The 17,252-nt window shown below is 36.1% G+C and overlaps 4 protein-coding genes across 4 annotated transcripts; 1 reads left to right on the top strand and 3 right to left on the bottom strand.

The window, feature by feature from the left end:
* Positions 1 to 1,067: 1,067 nt before the first annotated feature.
* On the top strand, positions 1,068 to 2,804 carry LOC141399269 (replication factor C subunit 4). Its single transcript, XM_073977741.1, has 3 exons — positions 1,068 to 1,286; positions 1,711 to 2,578; positions 2,633 to 2,804. Exons 1-3 carry the CDS (start codon positions 1,165 to 1,167, stop codon positions 2,723 to 2,725), a joined length of 1,083 nt encoding a protein of 360 aa, XP_073833842.1. The 5' UTR covers positions 1,068 to 1,164; the 3' UTR covers positions 2,726 to 2,804.
* Positions 2,734 to 5,195, bottom strand: LOC141399282 (uncharacterized). Its single transcript, XM_073977769.1, has 2 exons — positions 4,865 to 5,195; positions 2,734 to 3,314 (listed from the first exon to the last, which is right to left on the bottom strand). The coding sequence occupies exons 1-2, from the start codon at positions 5,093 to 5,095 to the stop codon at positions 2,811 to 2,813; spliced, it is 735 nt and encodes a 244-aa protein (XP_073833870.1). The 5' UTR covers positions 5,096 to 5,195; the 3' UTR covers positions 2,734 to 2,810.
* Positions 5,196 to 5,931: 736 nt separating this feature from the next.
* LOC141399277 (uncharacterized) lies at positions 5,932 to 9,483 on the bottom strand. Its single transcript, XM_073977756.1, has 2 exons — positions 8,921 to 9,483; positions 5,932 to 6,482 (listed from the first exon to the last, which is right to left on the bottom strand). The coding sequence occupies exons 1-2, from the start codon at positions 9,290 to 9,292 to the stop codon at positions 5,997 to 5,999; spliced, it is 858 nt and encodes a 285-aa protein (XP_073833857.1). The 5' UTR covers positions 9,293 to 9,483; the 3' UTR covers positions 5,932 to 5,996.
* A 3,184-nt stretch (positions 9,484 to 12,667) lies between these two features.
* Positions 12,668 to 13,953, bottom strand: Taf9 (TBP-associated factor 9). The gene is made up of 3 exons (XM_073963518.1): positions 13,726 to 13,953; positions 13,514 to 13,650; positions 12,668 to 13,247 (listed from the first exon to the last, which is right to left on the bottom strand). The coding sequence occupies exons 1-3, from the start codon at positions 13,880 to 13,882 to the stop codon at positions 12,747 to 12,749; spliced, it is 795 nt and encodes a 264-aa protein (XP_073819619.1). The 5' UTR covers positions 13,883 to 13,953; the 3' UTR covers positions 12,668 to 12,746.
* Between the last annotated feature and the right edge of the window lie 3,299 nt (positions 13,954 to 17,252).

Below are 17,252 nucleotides of genomic sequence, written 5' to 3'. Positions count from 1 at the left end.
TGGGTTGCCCTTTTCTTTTTTTATTCTTTTATCAGGTAAGTAAGGTAAGCAGGCAAGGCAGCTTATGTACTCAGCCCTTAAAAATGCCAAAATAATGTGAAAGTTTCGCATGAAAGTTTCAGCGTGTGGCTTTAGGGTATGCAATGGTATTTTACATGGCGCAATAAAGCCTTCGGCACATACGGTCCGTTTAGTGACACGTTGGGACACGCGTTGTCCCAAAACAGTTAAATTATGTTTAACTTTAATGCGTCAAAAAACTTGGATTCACTTACACTTTTTTAATGTGGTTGTTGTACCGCGACGCTCAACGCATCGTATGTGCCGAGCGCTTAAGGACGTGTCCTGTTAAGCTGAAAACACATACTACGTTTGAGTAAAGTTTTGTGTCATTTCTGGTACAAGAATAAAGAAGAATTGGCAGCACTTGGTCTTTTATTCATCTACCAGAAATGACACAAAACTTTACTCAATCGTTGGATGTGTTTTCAGCTTTAAAGAGACAGCAACATCAAAAAAATCCTTCAAGCTATCAACATTTTTGTTTGCTTTATTCACAATAATGCATTTAGACAATTAGAATGATATTTTTTTGTGCTATGAAACGATACTCCACTTTCGCAGTGAGAGATTAATGTGGCGATCCTGAAGATACAAAACGCTAGGTTAAGACCTCTGCACATACGGCGCGTTGAGCGTCGCGTTACAACAACCACATGAAAACTTCAAGAACAAACATGGCATCACTTATGGGCAAAATACATACGGTCCGTTGTGCGACGCGTTGAGCGTTGAAAACAACCACATGAAAAATGTGTAAGTGATGCCAAGTTTGTTCTTGCAGTTTTCATGTGGTTGTTGTAACGCAACGCTCAACGCGCCGTATGTGCCGGGGCCATTACACATTTTTTCATATGGCTAGTGTAAACTACATCTAAGCGATACATTTGTCTGTATAAACCACAGGATTTACTAAATCCAGTTATATGTAAACGTAATTTAATATAAAAAGATGCTGGGTCTGACAATTCAACCAGTCGCCAGGGCGCTTTAGTTTTAGTTTAATTATTGTGAAAAAAGAAGAAGAGTGTGAACCATTCAAAATACCGCCTTTTTGTTTGTTTATTTGCAAATCGGGCAAATTGGAACGGATAGTGAACAAACATGCAAGCATTCCTAAAGACCGGCAAAACTACAGCTCCAAGCGAAAGATCCCAAGCCAGTACCTCGTCTGGTCAACAGAGTGGAGAAAGGCGTAAACCTCCGGCACCATGGGTTGAAAAATAGTAAGACTTTTTTTGTGCTTAAAAGTTGTGTTGTTCCCTTAGGGCTTTTTGGTCATAAATAGAATACTCTCCCACCTGGCGGAAAAATCTGGAAAAATTACCACAGGTAGATCTTGTTGTCCTGATCACAAATATATAAACTTTTCCGGGGGGAAGTCCATACTTCCCGAGATATGGGCCTCTTAAGTTCCGAAAATTCCCTTGATAAAGTAAGAAAAAATTTTAACTTAAAAAAATGTTGTTTTCGTGCCCTAAATTGGCTCCTGTCCATAGGAGAAAGTCTTTAATCTCCGGCCGAAGGCCGGGTACTTAGGAAAAACTTACAATTTAAAAAAAAATTTCAAATTTTTTCCGTCAGGTGGTAGAGTATTCAATTTGTTCCCATATTCAATTTGTTCCATTTCTTTTCCCATCACTCCAATAGCCGTCCTAAAAGCGTTGATGATGTCGTGGAACAGTCCGAAGTTGTGGCAGTACTACGAAAATGTGTAGAAGGTGCTGATTTGCCGAATATGTTACTCTATGGGCCACCTGGAACTGGAAAGACAAGTACCATATTGGCGGCGGCCAGGCAAATATTTGGTGATATGTTTCGTGAACGTATCTTGGAGTTGAATGCTTCCGATGAGAGAGGCATTAATGTGGTGCGTTCGAAAATTAAAAATTTCGCCCAACTTACTGCCAGTGGAACGCGTCCCGATGGTCGCCCATGTCCACCATTCAAAATAATCATACTCGATGAGGCGGATTCTATGACACACGCTGCCCAAGCTGCCTTACGTCGTACCATGGAAAAGGAAAGCCGTAGTACTCGCTTCTGTTTGGTATGCAATTATGTGTCACGCATTATTGAACCGATTACCTCCAGATGTACTAAATTTCGCTTCAAACCATTGGGTGAGGTACAAATTATTGAACGTTTAAAACATATTTGTGAATTGGAGGGTGTCAGCATTGAAGAAGATGCATTTAAATCGATTGTCAATATATCCGGAGGTGATATGCGTAGAGCAATAACCACTTTGCAATCGTGTTATCGTTTAAAGGGTGCCCAGCACAAAATACAAACTGCCGATTTGTTGGAAATGTCTGGGATAATTCCCGAGTCATATTTATGTGAATACTTGGAAGTTTGTCGTTCGGGGGATTATCGAAAATTGGAAGATTTTGTACGCAACATTGGCTATGAGGCTTATAGTATTGGTCAAATGTTGGAACAATTTAATGATTATATCCTCAGATGTCCCACACTAACACATATGCAAAAGGCTAAAATATGTGATAAACTTGGGGTAAGTTGTAAGGAATGGTGGATTAAAATATTCTGATTTTCTTTTATTATTTAGGAATGCTCTTTCCGCCTACAAGATGGTGGCTCGGAGTATCTACAAATTATGGATCTGGGATGTGCTATTATTTTGGCTTTGAAAGACAAGTAGAATTCCAGTTTCGGTTTAAAAATATATTTTATTGTTAAGTTATATTACAAAGAATAAAACGAAATTACCAAAAAGTTAATGCTAGCTATTGTCCCCACATATTATTTTCATTATTGTAACTTGTCACAGAATACTCTTCCACTGTTATTTCCTCACTTGCTGGTTCGGTTTTGATGACAGTGGTTGCGATATGTTTGTCAGGACTTTCTTCGCGTGAAGTGGATCTTCCTGTTGTCGATAATTTCAATTTTTTGCTCTGAATAACAGTGTTTGCCGTAAGCATATCCATTTCTCCCTGGAAAATAATTTCAGCTATTAGCCGCTCAGCAAGTTTACTTTGTAGTGGTTTCATTTTTCGTAGTTTCTTAGCCCACGCTAAACCCATTAGATCACTACTATCGACATCTTCATGCAAAATGCTCTTCGCGATATTCTGTGCGTCATCTTTTTCTTCATTTATTTTTTGAAATTTCTTTGGCGGTTCATTGGTATATCTCATTATTACCTCATTATTGGCTACATCATGATAGGTTTTCTGAATTTCATCAAGCGTTTCATTGGAGCAATTTGAGGAATTTGTGTCATGGAGCTGCAATAAAGGAATTAAAAGAAATTGAGTTGTTAAGCTATATTTACATATATATATGTATGTATGTACTTGATTGCAAATGTTTAAGTCTTGTTTAATGTCGGGTCTAATCTTCAGAACAATAGTTCTACGGTCAGCGGTTAGTATTATAGGAAAAGTGTTTGGCTTTCCTCCTTGAATGGCGTTTTGCCTAGAGAATGTGTATTGTCTGTCATATCGGCCTGTGGCGATAGCGGCACAGGAAAAAGTTGTGTCCGATCAAACAGGAATCATGGTTTTGCCCATTCTCCCATTTTGCAGTCTTTTATTATGGGTACGTTTGAGTACAGTTTTGTGTAATTTCTGGTAGATGAATAAAGGACAAAGTGCTACCAAGTTTCAATTTTTTTATTTCTGAAGCACTTAACCGGATTTAATAAACCCACTGGGTTTCAAATGTCAATTCCATAGCGCAAACGTCAAATAACTCCTCAAAAAGCTCTAATGCAAACGCAATTGAAATATTTTGACGAAGTTTAAACAACACAAACAACTGACGGTACGGAAGTCTGCCAGACATATCGTGTAAAGGCCTGGGTACATAAGCTGCCTCGCCTGGTTGCCTTGCTTTCCTGCTTCATTTCTGACATAACAAAAGAATAAAGAAGAAAAGGGCAACCTAGTTCGAAATTGGCTCGGTCTTCTTTATTCTTTCATTTTATGTTATGTCAGAAATGAAGCAGGTAAGCAAGGCAACCAGGCGAAGTAACTTATGTACCCAGGCCTTAAAGTACCCATTAGAAATTGTTCAACCCCATGGACAGGTGAAAACACGGTCAAAAGTACGTTTACGCTTTTGTTTATTATCATGGGCTCTATCTTTATTTGGTTGACAAAATTGTTCATACATTTTACCTTCAATGAAAACGAGGTAGACCTGTTATTATGATAATAAACGTTAATGTAAACATGACATTTTCTGTGAGTTTTGGGGATATTTTTAAAGGGAAGCAATCCCAGATCTTCGGCTACAAATCATTGGTCTTATAGGCCCATACCTATATACGTCCGTATGCCCAGAGCGTGTGTGGGGAAAAAAGTAGAACACATGTATTCTTATGAGAACTACCGAAATACGTCGAGCGTATAATTTTTGTAAGTTGAAAAAATTCAAATATGACAGAACGTTTTGTATGCATGTATGTGTGTGTTTTGTATTTCAAAAACAAAAGCCCAACAAAACCTGAAATGCAATTCATTGCAAAGGAAAATTATTTATTTTACGAATGAAAACATTTAACTAAGTTTTGATCGCGGATTTTGTGTTTGAAATGTGATTTTGGACTCAACGTATTTGGGTAATACGGACGCTCAGAGAGCGTTGTTGTGGTAGGTTGGTGAATAATTTTTGTACGTCGCGCTTAGAGTTAGGTATTGCTGATAGATTTTCCAATGTGTGTGATTGCAAGTAGTGGACAATTCAAGTGGAATAGCCAAACATTACATTATTATTACATTATTCACAGGTAAGAAAATCTATTATTAAAAAAATCATTAAAAGTGACACCTACTCTCCCTTGATTCACAAAGCATGTATGGCGGGCCAATGATCCTGTTCCTTGTTTAGATTGGTACGTCAAGACGGATTTGCACTTAATACAGCAAGCAAAATCAACCAGGACATTGTCGTACTCTATACGTTGGTAATTTTTCCAAACATCGCTTCTTCCGTCATAATTGGTAACAAGTCGTATTCTTGGATCTTTATTACGAATTGCAATCTGTATTTCGTGCTTGGACATTTGATTTTTTTAACTTTTTGCAAAACACAACAAATTATTACAAATTCTTTACAAGACAGATGAAAAAAAAAACTTTCGTAAACAATATAGGGATTTGCAGATCTAATTTTACAATGACATGCGTGACACGAACAATTGATGTGTCCACTTGTTGATGTTTGTGGTATACTACGTTTACATTTACGAAATCCACTCGATTTCAACTGTCAATTCCTTTGCGCATACGTCAAATGAAAACTCATCTGAAATACATTGGATTTCATTTGACGTTTAATTGACAGTTGAAATCGTGTGGATTTCGTAAATGTAAACCTAACATAATGACTGAAATGCCATACATTAAATAGGACATATGTGTGTTGTGTTATTCTATTAATGACTCAATTAAAAAATCCCATAGACAAAAAAAAAGGTGATCATGAATAACAGTACAAAAAGTAAACAAATGACTACAAAACTTTGACATTTACAAAGACAAATCATGATCAGCTGTATTTGCTGGAAGACTGGGACATGAATAGACTAATTTGGTCTGTTCCATTACCTTTTAAAAAGGGTAAAACTGGCAGAAGTAGTAAAAATTGTGAAGTGTCTAATATCAGGGTGAAATTATAAGGTGGCGTAACACGCCAGCATCGTGGTTTCACGTAAACAAACATTTTGACATCTTGAAGAATTTTCGGCCAACCATATTAATTGTATGATTTTTGAGGCGATTCTGATTATCTTTTTTTGATTTAGAAATGCTCGTTCCGCCTACAAGATGGTGGCTCGGAGTATCTACTTGTTATGAATCTGGGATGTTTGCTTTTGAAAGGCAAATAGAGTTCCAGTTACGGTTTAAAAATAAATTCCTACTATTTATTATATTACAAAAAATAAAATTACAATTAAATTGCCCTCACATATCATTTTCAAAATTATAACTTGTCACAGAATACTCTTCCACAGTTATTTCCTCACTTGTTGGTTCGGCTTTTATGACAGTGGTTGCGACATGTTTGTCAGGACTTTCTTCGCGAGAAGTGGATCTTCCTGTTGTCGATAATTTCATTTGATTGCTGTGAATAGCAGTGTTTGTAGTAAGCATATCCATTTCTCCTTGGAAAATTATTTCAGCTATTAGCCGCTCAGCAAGTTTACTTTGTAGTGGTTTCATTTTTCGTAGTTTCTTAGCCCAAGCTAAACTCATTAGATCATTACTATCGACGTCTTGATGCAAAATATTCTTCACGATATTCTGTGCGTCAACTTTTTCTTCAATTATTTTTTTAATTTTCTTTGGCGGTTCATTGAGGTATACCTCATCATTAGTTAGGTCATAGAAGATTGTCTGAATTTCATCAAGCGTGTCATTGGAGCAATGAGAGGAGTTTGTGTCATGGAGCTGCAATGAAGGAATTAAAAAAATTAAATAAATGCCACAATTTTTGTTATGAAGTTCTAAAGCTACATTAAGTTCGGGCCCACTGTTAGCGATTAGGGCTTAAGTTGAATGTTTTCATTAAGCTCGGATCGGGACCAAATTTTTTTCACAGGTAGGTCTCGTCACCCTGATCACAAATGTATATAACATTTATTGCGGAACTCCATACTTCCAGAGATAGGGGCCTCTGAAGTTTCAAAAATTCCCTTGTTAAAGGCCCACTATTTAGACAAAAATTTATGATTTTAAAGGAAATTTTGTTCCCGTTCCCTAGATTTGCACCTGTCCATAGGAGAAAGTCTTAAATCCACGGCCGAAGGCCGGCTATTTAGACAAAAATTTATGATTTTAAAGGAAATTTTGTTCCCGTTCCCTAGATTTGCACCTGTCCATAGGAGAAAGTCTTAAATCCCCGGCCGAAAGCCGGCTATTTAGAGAAAAATTTGTGATTTTAAAGAAAATTTTGTTTCCGTTCCCTAGATTTGCACCTGTCCATAGAGAAAGTCTTAAATCCCCGGCCGAAGGTCGGCTATTTAAAGAAAAATTTGTGATTTTAAAGAAAATTGTTTCCGTTCCCTAGATTTGCACCTGTCCATAGGAGAAAGTCTTAAATTCCCGGTCAAAGGCCGGCTATTTAGAGAAAAATTTGTGATTTTAAAGAAAATGTTGTTTCCGTTCCCTAGATTTGCACCTTTCCATAGGAGAAAGTCTTAAATCCCGGGTCGAAGGCCGGCTTTTTAGAGAAAATGTATGATTTTAAAGAAAAAAAATTTGGTTCCCGTTCCCTAGATTAGCATCTGTCCATAGGAGGAAGTCTTAAATCCCCGTCCGAAGGCCGGCTATTTAGAGAAAATGTATGCTTTTAAAGAAAATTTTGTCGCCGTTCCCGAGATTTGCACATGTCCATAGAAAAAGTCTTAAATCCTCGGCCGAAGACCGTCTATTTATAATGTATAAATATGATAGTATATTCCTTAAGCTTACAATAGTATCCATATTATCATTATCCGTTCAAAAATAGTTCAGAGGCCCATATCTCGGGAAGTATGGACTTCCGCAATAAATGTTATATATATTTGTGATCAGGGTGACGAGACCTACGTGTGAAAAAGAAATTTAGTCCCGATCAGAGCTTAATGAAAACATTAACTTGCTCCGCGATTAGTATTTATTGGTTGCCTTGCTTTCCTGCTTCATAATAAAAATAAAAGAATAAAGAAGGCCGAGCAAATTTCAAACTGGGTTGCCCTTTTCTTTTTTATTCTTTTATCAGAAGCCAGCAAGGTAAGCAGGCAAGGCAGCTTATGTACGCAGCCCTTTATTAGAAAAAGGGAAATGAGAAGTAGTGTATGGATCAGCAACCCTGTAGCAATCTGGTGGAAGCCTTCGCACCCATCAAACACATCTCCGCGTCATATACATACATACATATGTAAAGGGTGTTTTTTTAGAACTTTAAATTGTAAAAAGTAACACAAAAAATTAAATTTTGATGAAACTTTTTTTTATTTGTTTCAGTATACTCTGACAAATCATCATGAATAGACTCACGCTTGAACAACGCTACGAAATTATCCAAATTTACTTTAAAAATCAGTCGTCGATTCGCGCAACTTATAGACGACTTCGTCATTTGTATGGCGTACATAATCGTCCATCTGAACAAGCCATTCGTCGAACTGTGGATAGATTTCGTACCACATACTCTCTAGAGGATGCAATAACAATAAGAAATAACAAGAAAAATGCACCGTATGGTGCGGTTTTCACGCTGGTGGCATCATCGGACCTTATTTCTTCAAAAATGAGGCCGGAGCTCGCGTTACGGTCAATGGAGATCGTTACCGCACCATGATCAATGATTTTTTGTTTGAAAATATGGATGACATTGATCCGGAGGAGATGTGGTTTCAACAGGATGGCGCTACGTGCCATACGGCGAACGCAACCATCGACTTATTGAAATCTAAATTTGGCGATAAGTTGATTTCGAGAAGTGGACCTGTCAATTGGCCTCCAAGGTCGTGCGATTTGACACCTCTCTATTATTTCCTGTGGGGCTACGTGAAGTCACTGGTTTATGGTGATAAACCAGCAACAATTGATGCCTTGGAGGCCAGCATTGTTCGTGTTATTCGTGACATACGGCCAGCAGAGCTCGAAAAAGTGTCCAAAAATTGCACGTCCAGAATGCACTTCGTCAAGAACAGCCGCGGTGCCCATATGCCCGAAATCATTTTCAAATGTTAATGTCACGTATTGATCTTTCGAATAAAAAAAATTTTTGATTACAATTTAATTTTTTGTGTTATTTTTTACAATTTCAAGTTCTATCGCGCTTAAAAAAACACCCTTTACATAGGATGTTCCTCTAACAGAAAATCAGTCGTGATACTCACATTGGTGTCTTCATCATCTGACAATGTTGTTGCTGGCGACATTCCTTGGCTATGTTTATCGGTTGTTGTCAAAAATTTACAGTAATCATACCACCATATTTTCGGTTGATACAAATTGTCATCTCCACATGCTTCCGACTGCATAATTTTTCTCAATTCCCTTTTGTAACTTGAACGAATTGTGTTTATTTTCTTTCTGACATCGTACAGAGAAGAAGGTTTATTGTATTTTTCCATGATTTTTGATAACGTTTTATATGATTCGTTTCGTTCATCACGCCGTGTATATCCCGGATGCGCTGTATCCCAAAGACATCTTTGTTTTTCATAGCAAAGTAGAAATTCTTTTAAATATGCTGAGTCCGAGTCCATTTTTTCTTCTCACAACAAAAACAACAAAAATTTGTGACTGAATGTTGTATGACTGACTGACTGTTGTATGACTGTCAATCAAACACATTCACACAAACATGTTTTGTGATTGACTGATGAAAAATACCGATTACTCATTTACACCATGATGCAATTAACAAGGTGAACCCATGGTGGAATAAGAAGGTGTTACATCAATAACAATCAGCCTTATTACGGTTGGCGTAGTCGTATCCAAAATTGCAAGTTGACGTGTCGAAACGACTGATTGGTATTATGAATATATTCGTTCTTAAAACTTAAAATATCACATTTTAAAGAATTCTTTTGGTTAAAAAATTAATAGAATTGTTAGTAGATCATGTTTAAGCTTTTAATCCAGAAGAAAAACCAACCCTACAGTTTTTACAATCAAAATAATTGTTCGGCGTAGACGTTTTTGTAGTCATTGGCGTAGTCGTTGTCGTAGGGCTATTTTATGGTATCACGAAAAATTTACGACAACGACAATTTTTTTCTAATACAAAATTAAAAAAAAATATTTTTTTAATTGTAAAATAATTCGTTCGAAATCATGGTTTAATAAGAAAGGTTAGCCAAAGCTTTATGTCAATTTAAATTTTTTCATTCGAGTATTCCTAAAACTTCAAAACAATATACACAAACTGTGTATGTGTGTGTGGTGTTTGAATAATATGTCAAACAATTTTAAAAACAATCGAATTCAATGATTTTTAAAATTATTTTTGGAACATTTGTATGGAAATAATTCGTCAGGTTATCATTGAAACAAACATTTTATCATATCCACAACTTGATTATGCGGAGAAACATTGGTCCTTCATTCATTTTTCGCGATTTTTATAAAATGCTCATAATTGGTGTTGTAAACAAACCCACTTGTTGCTTAATTTTGAAGTTTTAGGAATTCAGGAAAAACAAGGGTTCTATAGATTTTTTTCATTTAAATCTACCTCTTTACTTATACCATGTTCGAAATCATCTTTTGAACAAGAACTAAGAAATTTGCATTGCTGGAATCTTTATACGAGGACTCCAACAGATTTTCAATAGGAAGTTTGTCATCTGATAAAAACACGAAAGTTGTCATACGAAAATGAATTAAAGAAGTAAAATTTGTATTTATTTTAGTTATTTTCCAATATATTTCATTAATCATTGCCAAAAAATTCTTTTGAAATTGATTTGTTTTTATTTTTATATGCAGTCGTTAAAAAAATCGGTCACGACTCTTTCCTCGCATTTCAACGCCATACGTGATACCGATTTGTCGTATCAAAAAAATAAATTTTATTTATAGCTTAAGAAATCCGTCCAGGGAATGATGAATGTGTTTCTTTCGATATTTTATGGATCTATGATACTGTAAAATAAAAAAAAATGTTCGTAGTATATAATTTTTCATCATATAAAAAATGCAAACTACGACTACGCCTACGACATTTGAATGCATACGACTACGCCAACCTTAATAAGGGGGAATAGCTGTGTTCCTTTACTTAACCTGCAAAGCGTCCCTTAACCCTGAAAAGTGTCAAAACTGGAAGCAATTTTTAAGAGAGTGAGAGGGGAGAGAGAGCGAAAATGGCTTTCTCTTCTACCACAGGCTACCAGCAAAATTTCTGCAAGTAAAAAATGGCAGAACTGAATTTTCGACTTTTGTTTGACGATTATTTCACAATGAAGAAGAAAATGGACGAAAAAAAGAATAAAAAGTCAAACGCTGACAAAACTAAATTAAAAACTGTGAAATAAAAGACGAAAATTGATTTTTTTATGTTTTTTTGACATTGCTGCCAGATCTACCATTTTTCCGTTCCTTTACTTTACTGGTAAAAATGTCCATGAGAGAGCAATTTTGAGCAATTTTGACACTTTCCTCTTTTACCACTCTTACCATTAAAAAATCATACCAAACGTCAAATGTGGTCACAATAATGTATTATTGTGAATTGCTTGTTTACATTTTATATGTGTTTTTATTCACAATAATGCATTTTGACAACTAGTGTGATAACCAGCTGTTTTTGCCGCTGTACCTGTATTACCTGGTTGAGCCTTTTCACAATTGGCCTGTGGTAAAAGTTGTAAAAGTCGTAAACGATTTTCATATAAATTTTGTGTACGGGAACGTAAAATGTGTAAAAGTGGTAAAAATTGTAAAAACTTTTTAGTTCTGGAACAGAGCTAATAATGCACATGGTACAATAATACAGGTACTGCGGCAAAAACAGCTGGTTATCACACTAGTTGTCAAAATGCATTATTGTGAATAAAAACACATGTAAAATGTAAACAAGCAATTCACAATAATACACTATTGTGACCAAATTTGACGTTTGGTATGATTTGATGAAATAGTACGTTTATATATAACCGGATTTAACAAAACCACTGGGTTTCAAATGTCAACTCCTTTGCGTATACGTCAAATAAATCCTTATTAAGAAGGTTAACCCTGTAATGCTACCCAGCAAAAAGTTTGCATCCGCGGATGCAGTTAAATCACTAGAACAATTGCCGCTGAGTACAGTTTTTCCTATGAATTTTACAAGAGAGCGCGCATCTAGGATGCACTCCATTTTGCTTCCACGGCACACAGCTGGATGCACTCCATTTTCGATCCAAATCACAGCCTTTGATGTAGTGTTTTGGATTGAATTTAAATGCAGTCTAAAGATGCTATAAAATGCAAGCCATGGCAAATATCCCAAAATAAATAAAATACATTGCTGATTCGTGTAAACAAAAATATTAACTTTATTACACTAATACAAATTATAAAAACTTTCCATTAAATTTGATCATAACTGAGTTTACTTCCTCTGCTCTGCTTTTTGTGACACCGCAACTGATATTGCTTCATCATCCAAATGGTTTTTCATTTTCCCTCCAACTTCAGTTCAGATTTCCAAAAAAACTCTAAATCCACTTCAAAAATAATTTGCGTCTCGCGAATTACAGAAATGTTCGTATCCTTAGTTTGTATTTCTTTATTTTTTAAACAAATTCTTAAGGCCTGCGTACATAAGCTGCCTTGCCTGCTTACTTCTGATAAAAGAATGAAAAAGAAAAGGGCAACCCAGTTCGACATTTCCTCGGCCTTCTTTATTCTTTTATTATGTCAAAAATGAAGAAGGAAAGCAAGGCAATCAGGCAGAGCAGCTTATGTACGCAGGCCTTTACTATTTTTGCAGGTTTTACCATTTTCAAAAGTAAGGGAACAGACCGCTTTTGTTTCTTCTTGTATTCCTGGAATGCGAAATTGTTTCTAATCAATACTTTCAGTTTGGAAACGTATACGATGCCATTATCCGATATTATGGATCAATTTCAAAAGAAACAACAAATGGAAACGGTTTTTTAAGAAATTATAATCTTAAGTATGCATTTATTATTGAATTTATTCTTTTCAATATAATTTCTTTCTAACTTATGGAACTACTTCAAATTCATCCTCATCACGTTCACGTTTCACACCTGCCGAAGAATTCGATGATTGGACTGTCGTTATAGAACCAACAACAGTATTTGTATCAGTATCGACTTCCATTTTTACCTCACCCACAGTATCTGAAATACCACCACCTGCCGCACCAGATGAGCCCGACATAACCTTACTACCGTCCACCGATACAGTTTTGGGTGTTGTAGTAAATTTAATCACCGGTTTAGGTATGGTAACAACTTGTGCCTTTGGAGTTACCACTGTTTGACGTTTTACCGAACTACCGGCACCACCTTTTACTTGTGCCTTAATAGTACTACGATTATCCAAAGCTGATTTGGTCATCTTTTTTGCTTGGTTAGCAGCTCGTAGTTTATAATTACAGGCCGAAAGACAATAACGATCCGGTGGAAGACGTAGACCACAGTGTGGCTTAATGGGAGGCAGGGGCATACTGTTGCGAACTTCAGCGAGCTTTGAAATTACCTATGAAAGAAATTAAAGAAAATTAATGTAATTAATAAAGCAAAAAATAAACTAATGATAAGCTCAGTTCAAGGGCTCCACCGTAGTATTAAGGGCTTTTAAAGATCCGCAAATACAAACAACTATGACTACAATTAGAATTTGTACGGAGTAGCCGGTTTTGAATCTGTGGACTGCTGAAAATTCCAAAGCCGACAACCAAGACATTCCCAATTAAATGAACTAGAGCCCCTAATCTAAACATATTCCATTAATTCCCATCTTACATGTCTGGGTGGTGGACAAGTAAATGCCTTATCCAATACCACTTCGGTGGCCAATTTAACATCATCCAAATCAATGGTCTTTTTGCGTGCATGATTAGCAAATACCTTGGCGTCATCCAGTATACACGTTACATATCCTGTAAGAATGAGTAAATATATAAATATCCCTGTGGTCAGGTTGGAAACATTTCAACAAAATACAACGGACTTACTATAACAAAATTCCAACAACTGATTGATAACTCTTGGCTCATATTCATGTATGCCCAAATCTTTTAATATTGACATAATCACCTGGGCATCTTTAGGTACATGTTTCACCTGAGCATTGATTTTAGTTTTTTCCAATTTATCCTTTTCTGTGGACATAATTTTGTAAAAATACTTCCAGAAGAGGAAATACGATGTAAACAAAAGCAATCGGTGCTTCTTCTTCTAATGCAAAGTGTGCTCCACTAAATGATAGCGTAATAAATTTATGTATACATAAGCTGACAACTGTGTAAATCGTGTAGGGTATTATTGTGACTTGTCATTTTTAAGGGAAGAGGGATATTTTTTAGATTATTATAGTACGTTAATATATTTCCAGATTTAACAAACCCACTGGGTTTCAAATGTCAATTCCATTGCTTATATTTCAAATAAACCCTCATAAAGAAGGTTAACCCTGCAAAAGGCTATAATATAAACATGGTCTTACGGTTGAAAGTTAAAATTTCCAGATTTTCCTTATGTAAGCCACATTAGTTTTATTTGGAAACAGACGTAGTAGCATTTACCTTACTAGGCGTTTGCACCAGACGATTTATTTTAAAAACAACCCTGTAGTGGAATTATGTAACTCATTTTTCGAGTTATAGCATGGAGCTTTTTGCCGGTTTTTTTTTACGTTTTCGCTGTTGAATTGACATTTGAAACCCAAACCCACTGGGTTAATCTGGTAAAGTGTAACCGGAGTATTACCGACAAATATCGGTAAAATTAAATTGTTTATAATTTGGGTAATTAACGAAAATGTTCGCGTAAGTTAACAACCAAAATCAAGCTGTTGTTCAATCCTACCGATAGCAACAGTGTTGCCAACTTTTTTGATATTTTTCATTCATAATTTTGCGTTTTAATTTTACTGATTTTTGTCGGTCAAAAAATGGGTTACAGCATAGACTAGTAAGTATATAGACAGAATAAGCTCCGTTCCAGTACCTTTTAATGGTAAAATGTGCAAAAGAGAGAACCGTCAAAAATGAGTTCAACGCACACACTTTTCCAAAATGTACGGGAACGGAAAAATGGCAGAAACGCCAAAAAAACTGGAACAAATGTCAAAGTCGGCGTGTCAGCCAATCGGCAAACATGTTGCACATTTTTGCTCGCTCAAATTTGTCGTGTAAAAAGTTTCTAAAGAGAGAGCCATTCAGCGCCATTTTTGTTAAAAGAGAAGTGAACATTTTGCAAGTTTTTTGGTGTACGGGAACGAATTTCTGGGAAAAATGTTCAAAATGTGTTAAATGTGTAAAAGCTTTTTAGTTCTGGAACGAAGGTGCCCCCTTACGGAAACTGCGCAGCGTTTTCACTCAATTGCACAATGTTTTGGGGTAAATTGCAATATATCGTCGAATATTTTTATATGAGGATGTAGATACGGCAAAATAATACCAAAGTATTGTCTTTTACCAGAATAAATAGTTTAAAAATTTATTGTTATGGCCATTTTAAAAATTGAGTGCGTAGCCAACAGACTCAATTCACACTCAATATGAGGATTTGTTTGACATATAAGCAATGGAATTGCCATTTAAAACCCAGTGGGTTTGTTAAATCCGGTTATATGTAAACGTACTATAACACCCAGCTTTTCATTATTTTTTCTCAGACAGGTGCTCAATTCTGTGTCTATGAAAAAGTGAAATAAAAACGTTTATAAAGGAAAATACTGTCAAATGAAAAAAATCAGAAAGGAAATATTTTTCCTATCATATTTTCATAGAACAAGGGAGAGGATTTATTTGACGTTTGCGCTATGGAATTGACATTTGAAATCCAAACCCACTTGTTTACCTTCTGTATGTGATTTTATTCAGTAGGTACCTTCTGTATGTGATTTTATTCAGTAGGTAGTTTACACTATCTATCAATGTCATATGATACGAAATAAAAACATTCCATATCTACCCACGCAGGCAATGTGTAGACGTAATTTTATTACAATTTTGCTGGTGTGGACGCACAAAGTAAATGGCGTAAGGAAAATCCCCAATATTGCACATATAAGCCACTATATAATGATGGAAAATTGCATGCCATAGGACATTTACATATAGTGTAAACAACCCCTAAGGGCCCATTACAGAACATTTGTTCCATAGGCCGAACTAAGAAAAGATCTCCATTCCTCTCTGTTATTCGCTTGACTTTTTGGAATACCGCGCCTTTCCATTTCTTCATCCACTTGTTTGCTCCATCGAAGCTTAGGCCTGCCGATTCTGCGTGCACCGCCATGTGGCATGTATTCATACGCCTTTTTAGCGGGTTCATCATCGCTCATTCTCATGATATGGCCCAGCCAACGCAATCGTTGCATCTCGATACGTTTAACTATATTCATGTCTTTGTATAGCTGATAGAGCTCGTGGTTCATACGACGTCGATATTCACCGTCAACGCAAATCGGCCCGTAGATCTTTCGAAGAATTTTCCTCTTAAACACACCAAGCACTGCCTTATCTGCTTGCGCAGGTACCCATGCTTCGGAGCCATACATTAGCACGGGTAGTATCAGCGTTTTGTATAGTGTTATTTTTGTTTGATGTTATGCATTTTGACTACTAGTGCGATAATCAGCTGTTTTTCCCGTTGTACCTGTATTATTGTGCCATGCAATCAATACATGAACTCAACTGTCCTGTGATGTGTAAACGCAGGTTTATATCTTTTTGTCGGGTTATAGTACGTTTAGACTATGATGAATTTAGCAAATCCAGTCGATTTAACTTGTCATTTTCATACAATATCTGTCAAATAGTCTAACAGGCGTTCTATACTACGTTTACATAGTCCCGGGCCACACTAGAATAATTTCTGAAATTTTAACTTGAAATTATGAGTCTCTAGATAGAGTTCCAGTAGAGTAAAATCATGAAATTGCTGTAATGGGGAAATCGGCCTAAGCACACCTAATTCAATGAAATTTTTTAATGAAATTTACTCTAGTGTGGACCGGGACATATAACCCGATTTACTTAATCCAGCGGGTTTCAACTGTCAACTACATTGTGTATGCGTTATATAAATCTTAATTAAGGAGGTAAAGGCCTGCGTACATAAGCTACTTTGCCTGATTGCCTTGCTTTGCTGCTTCAATAAAAAAATAAAAGATCAAAGAAGGCCGACCCAATTTCCAACTGATGGCAACCCAGTTCGAAATTTCGTCTTTATTCTATTATTTTTATTACGTCAGAAATGAAGCAGGAAAGCAAGGCCTGATTGCCTTGCTTTCCTGCTTCATTTTTGACATAATAAAAATAAAAGAATAAAGAAGGCCGAGGAAATTTCGCACTGGGTTGCCCTTTTCTTTTTTATTCTTTTATCAGAAGTAAGCAAGGTAAGCAGGTAAGGCAGCTTATGTACCCAGGCCTTTAAGGTCTGGGTACATAAGCAGCCTCGTTGGACGGCTTCATAGCCTTGCTTCTTTTCTGACATAATAAAAATAAAATAATAAAGAAGAAAAGGGCAGCCT

The sequence above is a fragment of the Musca autumnalis genome, unplaced genomic scaffold (genome assembly GCF_047663935.1).
Source record: "Musca autumnalis isolate F117 unplaced genomic scaffold, ASM4766393v1 scaffold_1, whole genome shotgun sequence".
NCBI classification, from domain to species: domain Eukaryota; kingdom Metazoa; phylum Arthropoda; class Insecta; order Diptera; family Muscidae; genus Musca; species Musca autumnalis.
Note: the sequence above shows the minus strand (reverse complement) of the source record. Positions and strands in the feature narration are given on the sequence as shown.